The sequence below is a fragment of the Danio rerio genome, chromosome 7 (genome assembly GCF_052040795.2).
Source record: "Danio rerio strain M-AB ecotype USA chromosome 7, GRCz13ab, whole genome shotgun sequence".
NCBI classification, from domain to species: domain Eukaryota; kingdom Metazoa; phylum Chordata; class Actinopteri; order Cypriniformes; family Danionidae; genus Danio; species Danio rerio.
The window spans coordinates 18,762,171-18,771,425 of record NC_141027.1 but is presented as its reverse complement, the minus strand read 5'-3'; the positions used below and the strand labels follow the sequence as shown (position 1 = coordinate 18,771,425).

Here is a 9,255-nt window from a genome sequence, read left to right as displayed (position 1 = left end):
AGCTGACAGACAAAATGTTAGCCTACAATAGTTTTTGATGGTGTGAAATATGTGTACGTTTCTAAATGCTCAACAAAATATGATAATTTATAGCAGCAGATTTAGTATCGTTATTTTAAGTGCAAAACAAAAATGTAAAAGGTTTCTAACGTCCTTATTTGCCCTCAACAACATGGCGGACTGTGTACGCCTGTACCGTCTGAACGAGTCGCTTTTAAATGACGCAGCAAATTTTACCGCACATGAGATGACAACAGCACAGCAGAGACAGCAGTTTAGAGGTACTCCACTCTTTCATATTTGTTTTTCTACTATTTTTTAAAAGTAAATTAACACTTGTCACTAACATTTTACGAAGTATGGCTGTTTTAAAATACTTTGATGTTTTGCGTTATTTTCATAGACTTTGAAGCAGCTGATGTTTGTAAAACTGCTGAGGTGTAACGTTATCTGACTTATTATAACGTTATGTGTAATATAACGTGTATAATAATAAAAGGAAATAATACTTACTTAAACGATTAATTCAAATATCTCAGTTGAAAGTGACAGAAAATATTATGAGGTAACGTTATAGCCTGTTGGCAGAAACCTTTCTATTATTATGATAAGCTGGCGTTAAACTTGCCTACGGTAACGTTACAAATTGTTTAAATCAGAAGCAAATGGGTGTTGTTACATTATTGTGTAACGTTAGATATAATTTTGTTTCGAACAGTGGCCAGGATACTAAATCATCACACTGAGTCGAATCTTTCAAATCAGTTCACTTAAAATATTCACTGATTGAGAATTATAATTCATTTAAAAAGATGGTTCACAGTTCTTCTATTATTTACTTACTCTGACTACATATATTTCACTCTTATGCGAGTTTCTTTTTTCGTTAACAAACACAAGAAGATATTATCAATCATTTTCATAAACGGGTATCTAACAGCTATTTATGCTATCTATTGACTTTCATTGTTAAAAAAACATAGTCTGGAAGTTAGAGGCTGCCATCGACTGGTTGGTTAAAAACATTTTTCGAAATATCTTCATTTGAGTTCTGCAGAAGAACAAAACTCATAGGTTGGATGAACTATCGTTAAGTGATTCTTAAAATGTTCACCACTGAAATGTGTAATATCCATTTCGAAATCTATGTACCTGTAAATGTTTTTAAATTATTCAGAAACAAACTTATGCAAAATTAGCAACAAAATTGTGAATATCAGGTACATTGTCATTTTAAAAAAAAGTAATGGTCAGTCATTTTTCATATTAAACTGTTTGTTGCTGGTCCATAGTTTTCGCATCAGATGGCCACTGGAAAGGCTGATGAACCTGCAGTGCAGGAGAGCCACCACGAATGTGCAAACAATGAAAATGAACCTGCAAAAGATGAAAAGGAGACTGTACAAACTGGAGAAGTAGAAACAATGTCAAAAAGACAAAGAAAGAAGCTTCTTAAGAGTCAACAGTGGGAAGAACAGAGAGAGCTTCGCAAGTATGTGCTTTAATGTTGATATAGTAGTATATATATATTTATATATTATATATTACATTTTAATTTCAGTTTTTATTGGAATATTTTTAGTTTTCAGTTTTGAAGATATCTTTTGATGTGCCTTTATTTATTTATTTGTTTGTTTGTTTGCTTGTTTATTTATTTTTTATATCTGTTTTAGTTTGTTATTTTTAACTTTGTTTCCTGGCATTTTTAATTTAATAGTTTTTTTTATGTAGAAGTTTTTAATCAAATATTTTTTTATTTATTTCAGATTTATTTAATAATTTTAGTACTAGATGGGAATAACAACATCATTTAGTAATAATCATTCATTTCTTATTTATTAATTTAATCATCAATTATAAAACCTTGGGTAAAATTGTTTGCTATACTGTTACACATTCAGTAAACTTCTCACGTGTATATAATTTTTTTTTTTTCTTTCATGCATTACTTCATTCAGTCTGTCAGTCTTATTTTGCCATTGTCTATTAGAGTGTAATGCATTTTTCCCTGGTTGAACAGACAGAAGCGGAAAGAAAGAAAACAGCAGAGGAAACTGGAAAGACAAGCGCAGGGAGATGATGGAGTGGAGTGGACAGGAAAGAAGCGTCTGCGCAGGTCAGCGGAACCCAGCTCTCTACGACTGATCATCGACTGCAGCTTTGATAACCTCATGGTGCTCAAGGTAACTGCACATTCAGCCCTATTATTGACACTAGTTCAGTGATATGCACTTCACATCTTACCTTGATTTCTTTCATAATACAGTCAGTTTCACAGAAAGATCTTGTTGGAAGTGATTTTAAAGAGAAGTCACAGAATATAAAAAGCATGCATACACTTTATTATGGTGCAGGATGTAAAGAAGCTTCACAAGCAGATTCAGAGATGCTATGCTGAAAACAGACGCACCCTTCATCCAGCTCAGGCAAGTGTTTTCTACATATAGATCTAATGATGATCTTTAAACCATTCAAGATTAACTTCAATTAATGACCTTTTCTCTTCAACAGTTTTACCTCACGAGTCATGGTGGTCAGTTAAAGAAAATTATGGATGAAATTAATAAAGGCTGGGTTAACTGGAAGGTAAGATATGAAATGACAGTACTAATGATAAATATTACAGAAATCTACCTTTTTTCACACCTTTTTTAAAGGGATAGTTCATCAAAAAATGTAAATTTACTGTTAATTTACTCATCCTCAGGTCATCCTTTATTTGTTTTCTCCAGTAGAACATTAAAGAAGTTTTTTAGCTCAATCCATGGTACTCAGGGATTCATATAATGGCAGTCAATGGTTACTGTTTATTTAGATTATGAATAAATATATACAAATCAATCTCTGTGGCTTTTTATGATACACTAAGGTCTTATGAAGGGAAACAATTGGTCCTTGTAGGAAATTGAACATTATTTACACATTATTATTATTATTATTATTATTATTATTATTAGTGTTAATTTCCAAATCTGGGTGAACAGTCCTTAGTGTGTACAGCAGTGTTGTGAGCCTCCAGTCGCTTGATGTACAGTATGTGCGAGCTCACACTGAGACACAATTTCATTAACATTTCATGTAAATGTAATTTTTAGAGAAGTTTCTTTATCTTGGACAATCACAGGTTACCATTTTGGCAAAATTGTGCATCCTCACTCTTTCTCATATGTCTCTGTGAGTATATGTCATGAAGTGACTAGGAACTGTTTACCCAGTATGTGGATTAATGCTAATAATATTGTAATTAATGTTTAATTTCTTGCACAGACTAGTAGTTTCCCTTCAGAAGTCCTTAGTGTATCATCGGGAGCCATGGTGGGTGATTTGGACTTGTTTCTATGCGTTTATTTTAATCTTGAAAACGGGTGACCATCGACTTTGCATTATTCAAATAATAAAAAATATAATAATAAAAATAATAAAGGGCCATGGATTCAGCTTAACCTTTTTGAAAGTTTTGCTGTGGAAAATAAATCACCTACCTATTCAATGAGCTGTTTAGATTATAAGCTGTTTAAATTTAAGAGTGATTAAATTAACCGTACATTTTCATTTTTAGGTCAACTATTTCTTAAAATATTCTGACCATAAATATAAGGAAACATCTTAGAATTAAAAAAATAAGATACACTTTTTATTTAGCTTTTTTTTTCTGTTTACAAAATGAGTACATCAGTTAATATTAAATGTGTAATACATCAAATGTATGTAAAAGAAACTGTACATACAATACAACAGTAAAAATGACAGCTTCCTTCTTTCTATTTTTGTTTTAACCCAAGATCCAACCCCTGGACTGTTTATCAGTTCTGCACAAACATTATTCAATGAATAACAGATCTTAAAAGGATAGTTCACCCAAAAATGATAATTTACTCACTATTTACTCTCCCTCTAGTGGTTTAAAATCTTTGAGTTACCTTTTTCTGTTAAACACAATAATTTTTTTATAAAAATGTTAACCATTGTCTTCTATATTAGAGAAAACAAGTACTCAATAAATCTTTTGTGTTCAACCGAAAAAATAAACTGAAACATGTTTGTTTCAACAAGTGAATGTTGAGTGAATGATGGCAGAATTTTCAGTTTGGGTGAGATGAGTTTGCAGCACTGGTATGTTTAAGATGTGAGAATTATGGGAAATGGAAACCCTTGAAGCATTTGATGTAAATCTGAATGTGGTGCAGGATGTCCATGTGAAAACTGATGCATTTCATGAAATCCTGAAGAAGGAGGATCTGGTCTACCTCACCTCAGATTCACCCAATGTGCTGCAGGAGCTAGATGAGAACAAAGCCTATGTGATCGGCGGTCTGGTGGACCACAACCACCATAAGGTGAGAGTCTCACAGTTACAAAGTGAAAAACTGAAAGAAGATCCTACCTTCTAGGGCTGCACTATATATCTTTTCAACATCAGGATCACAATGTTCGCATCTGCAATGGTCAAATCGCAGGATATGCAATGTACAGTTGGGTTTATAGTTGACCAGGAGCCATAGTTTTTTATTAAAGAGAAAGTCTGCCTGTGTTTTTGAGGCCTGTGACTGTATGATTTTTTAAGAGTTTAAAGCATTCAGGCACAAGAAATTTTACCAGTTGTAACTTTTTAATAAAGGTTTTTTTTTTTTATTACAGTTTTTGCAGATATTTAAAAACAAAGAACAGACAGACAAACCCATCATGTAAGAATAATCTATGCAAAGTGTAAAATAAAGCATGAAACAAGAAAAAATGGCAACATACTAGATGTATGACCTACAAAAAAAAAAAAAAAACACCGCAGTGGATGTAAAGCGAGAGAGAGAAAAAAAAAAACAAGCTTACAAATCTTTAGAAATTAAATAACATTATTAGTCTTTATGTTGTGTTAGAAAAAGAAAGGCTGGATCCCACATTTTATTAAATATTGCAGAGTTCTCAGAAGTGGTAAATTTAATTATTGCCAAACGTAAAGTGAAGGTGATGAAGATACATTTTTGTTTATTATTTATACAATGAATATGATGCAGTGTTTACATTACAACGAAGATGATGTAGTGTTTGCATTTTTCTTTCAATTTCTTTACCTGAATGCTGTTTGACAAAAACATAAAGCAACCTTGCTTGTAATTTGTTTTATTATTTTTATGCTTGATTCAATCCCTTTTTGCAATCAGTCTAAATTAATGAACACTTTCCAAATAGAGTTATTCAAAGCATATGATGAAACTTCATACATATCACGATATCAGGGTTTCTGCGGGCTCTCAAAATGACTTAATGTCTTAAATTTCAAAAACTAAATTTTAGGCCTTTAAGAGTCTTAAAAGCAGTTAAATATTGTGTTGTAGGTCTTAAGTTATTTCAAACAAGTCTTAATTTTACCCAGTCGTCTAACACTCATCCAATCACTAACAATCTATCTAAATGTTTTACCAATATTATTTATTCTGTATGGTGCATGTTTGGATGGACTGGCGTTTTTGTTTTTGTTTCTTTATTATTTTATGTCTCACTTTTTTCTTTTCTTTTTTTATTATCATTTGTATAAAAATGATTACAGATTGTGAAAATGCTTTTTTTTTGTTCTGTTTTGTGCTTATATATAAAAAAACAACTTGTTATACATTAACCTTAGTCTTCGATGCGTAAGTGCACTTGTTTTAGACCTTCTGATTCAGTTGCCTATGGGAGAAATGACTAGGGATTATAAATGGCAGAAAACACTCTACAAGCAAGTGTTTGCATGACTATACAGACAAAGTAGAAGAGTATAATAAGAACATCAATTTGCAACTGAAAGCAGCAAAACAAGCTGTTTTTAACGTCTAAATGTGAATAGAAGTCTCAAACCAAAAAGATTAAAATGGCTGCATCCGCTTGTATGCAGGTGATTATACAGTATATATATAAAATATAAAGACAATAAAGTTTTGCCAAAGGTTTATTTATCAAGTCTATGCATAGATCTCAAACTCAATTCCTGGAGGGCTGCAGCTCTGCATAGTTTTGCTCCAACCCTAATCAAGCACAGCTGATCCAACTAATAGAGTTGTTCAAGAGTCTGTTTTAATATATTTAAAATGATCATTCGTTCCTGTGATTCAAAGCTGATTTGTCAGCCTCCTTATTTCAGTCCATTTCTTATTCTCAGTCTTTTTTCTTTTTTTTTTTACTCCAAAGAGATTTCAATTCACAACGACTAACACTTTTACAGATTTTCCAGTTTAGATTCTTTAATTGGGGATAAGAGGAACCGCAAATTTCTTCATGACAGCAACAGAACAAAATGCTCATTTGCATTATTAATTTTATCCCTTTATACCAAAACTATTTACAGAAGAAAAGGGGGTGTTTAGGCCATAATTACAGTAAAAATAAATCTTACAGTTGCCGTTTTTGTGGAATTCACTACATATAATTAATAATCAATACTTTTATTCAGCAGAAGTGTTATATTGATTAAAAATGACAGAATAAAGATTTATTTTTGTTTCCAGCATTTATTGTTTTCTTTTTATTAAACAGCACTGCAAATCTGTATTTAGAATAATAAAATGACTGACTTACTGTATAAAGGAAGCATGACACATTGAATAATGAAATCAGCTTTGCCATTGTAAAGATTTTCAAAAACATGATGTCTTTTTTTTCAGATTTTATGACTGCTAAGGCAAGTGCTAGCCAAATTTCACAAGGATTTTATATATACATTTATATTTTTATATATATATATATATATATATATATATATATATATATATATATATATATATATATATATAATTTATTTATTTATTTATTATTATTATTATCACTTGAACTCTTTATTATTATTATTGTTATTATGTATTTAAATTCATACAAATTCTTCTTGTTCAAACTACTTATTTAAAATAACCTTGATCAACACAATTGAACTTATTTGTTCAATTAATTAAGCTGTGTTGGAACAACATGAAATATTTGTGTGGAAGCCAGCATTTTTTACTGTGTTGCTTTATTACAGGGCATCACATTTAACCTTGCACAAGAGCTCGGCATTGCCCATGCTCAGCTTCCATTAGGCAGTTTTGTCAAGATGAACAGTCGCAAAGTGTTGGCTGTCAATCACGGTGAGATGACCCCCCTATACACTAAATATCCAGTCTTTTGTGTAAAATACTACAGCTCTAAATAAATCAATTCATCTGCCTCTTGCTGCAGTTTTCGAGATCATCTTAGCATTCCTGGAGAAACGAGACTGGCGAGAAGCTTTCTTCACTGTCTTGCCGCAGAGGAAGGGAGCCGTGCCGATGGGCCAAGAGAACACACTCGGAAAAGATGAGGATGAAGAAGAGTCTGATGACGATTCAGACTCAGAACATCTATCAGAAAGAAGAACAGACTCAAAGGACCAATCAGATAACAAACAAGATTAAGAACACAAACGTGTGCCAAACCAGCCAGATTCCACTAACAAAAACACAGAGTAGAGATTTATATTTATGCTTTTTCATTCAGTTTTTTTTTTTAATGGCTGTTTGTTTATTTTAAGTTCGATATTATCTTGATTTAGATATGTAAAAGTTCGACTTAAATGTGTTTTTGTTGAAACAAATTAAATGTAAAATAAGAATAAAAAATAACAAACAACAAATGTGTAGTTCTGTGAGGAAAAACTACAACAAAACGGGCCAAAACCACAAAACGGCTAACAATGAATCTTTCATTGAGACTATTTGATATCTCTGAGAACCTGGTTTCATTGTGCACTTCCTATATTGTTCTAAATCACATTCTTGTAATGAATAGGATTAAAAAAACAACAAAAATTTTTTCTGACTAACTGAGAAACTGAATCTGCAGTTTTTATTGTTCTGCCACAGAGGGATTTGAACCTGTGGGCCAAGAGAACAAGCTTGGACATGGCAGGATTCAGATGTAAGCCAGCCAATATCAGAAAAGAAATAAGACCATGGACCAATCAGACAGCAAAAGGGAGGTACAAAAATCTCAAATTCCAGTGAGAAAAATATAACCTTTTTTCCCCTCATATTTCAGTCCACTTTTGTTTTTAGTTATAAATAAGTGAAGTTTAATTTTAAACATTTCAAGAGGAGCATGTGCTCATAATTGACCCAGCTGGCCCACATTAGCTAATCTTGATCCTCCAATCATAGTATCCTAAGTCATATATATCCTCATTTCCTTTCCACAACTATCTTTGTCTGGAAGAAACCCCCCTCCGCCCCTTTTTCCACATTTATCCAGAATGGGCAGCACGGTGGCCCAATGACTAGCACTGTTGCCTAACCGCAAGAATACCAATGGCTTTGGGTCCTTGCTGGGCTATCTGGTATTTCTGTCCGGAGTTTGTATGTTCTCCCTGTGTCCGTGTGGGTTATCCCTGCATTCCCCGGTTTCTTCCCACCATCCAAATGTGCTCTATATTATAGACAAAATAAGCCTAAATCTTTTTTGTAAGGTCTTACTCTCAGGAAGTTCACCTTAGCCTCAGCAGCAGGGTAGTTTGAGATCGAGCTCAGTCTCTCCTCGCCCTGCGAAAGGGGGGAGCCCTGGGCCCGAGGATCCCTTGAGCTCAGGGCTCTCTCCCGGGACAGCACGTCAAACAAGCTATGCATAAATCATAAGCTAAGTGTGAACTCTTGAAATAGGATTAGGTCTTAGTATCGATGAATGTAGTGATGGTCTATATACAGGGTGATTCAAAAACAATACCACAACTTTGAAAATCTGTATTTAATCAAAGAAACATGATGGAACCTTGGGTAGTTAATCAATGTGAAGAGTACTTAACATTAAAGTTTTTTTAGTAGAAAACAAGTTCATACATGTTTAATATGAGCCCCTCCAGACACTCAAATGACATCAACCCGAAAGTTGTGGCATTCTTTTTGAATTACCCTGTATATACAGTTGAAGTCAGAATTATTAGCCCCCCTTTGAAGTTTGATTTCTTTTTTAAATATTTTCCAAATAATGTTTAACAGCAAAGAAATTTTCACAGTATGTCTAATATTTTTTATTCTGGAGAAAGTCTTATTTGTTTTATTTCAACTAGAATAAAAGCAGTTTTTAATTTTTAAAAAACATTTTAAGGTCAAAATTATTAGCCCCTTCAGCAATATTTTCCCGATAGTCTACAGAACAAACCATCGTTATACAATAACTTGCCTAATTAGCCTTTCCTGCCTAGTTAACCTAAATAACCTAGTTAAGCCTTTAAATGTCACTTTAAGCTGTATAGAAGTGTCTTGAAAAAAATCTAGT

The 9,255-nt window shown here is 32.7% G+C and overlaps 1 protein-coding gene across 1 annotated transcript; it reads left to right on the top strand.

The window, feature by feature from the left end:
* Nucleotides 1-240: 240 nt before the first annotated feature.
* Nucleotides 241-8,983, top strand: trmt10a (tRNA methyltransferase 10A). The gene is given in 8 exon segments (NM_001386359.2): nt 241-281; nt 1,293-1,492; nt 2,021-2,183; nt 2,355-2,426; nt 2,512-2,586; nt 4,188-4,337; nt 6,992-7,097; nt 7,189-8,983. Coding segments are annotated over 7 exon segments (1,023 nt in total). The 5' UTR covers nt 241-281; nt 1,293-1,304; the 3' UTR covers nt 7,458-8,983.
* Nucleotides 8,984-9,255: the final 272 nt, after the last annotated feature.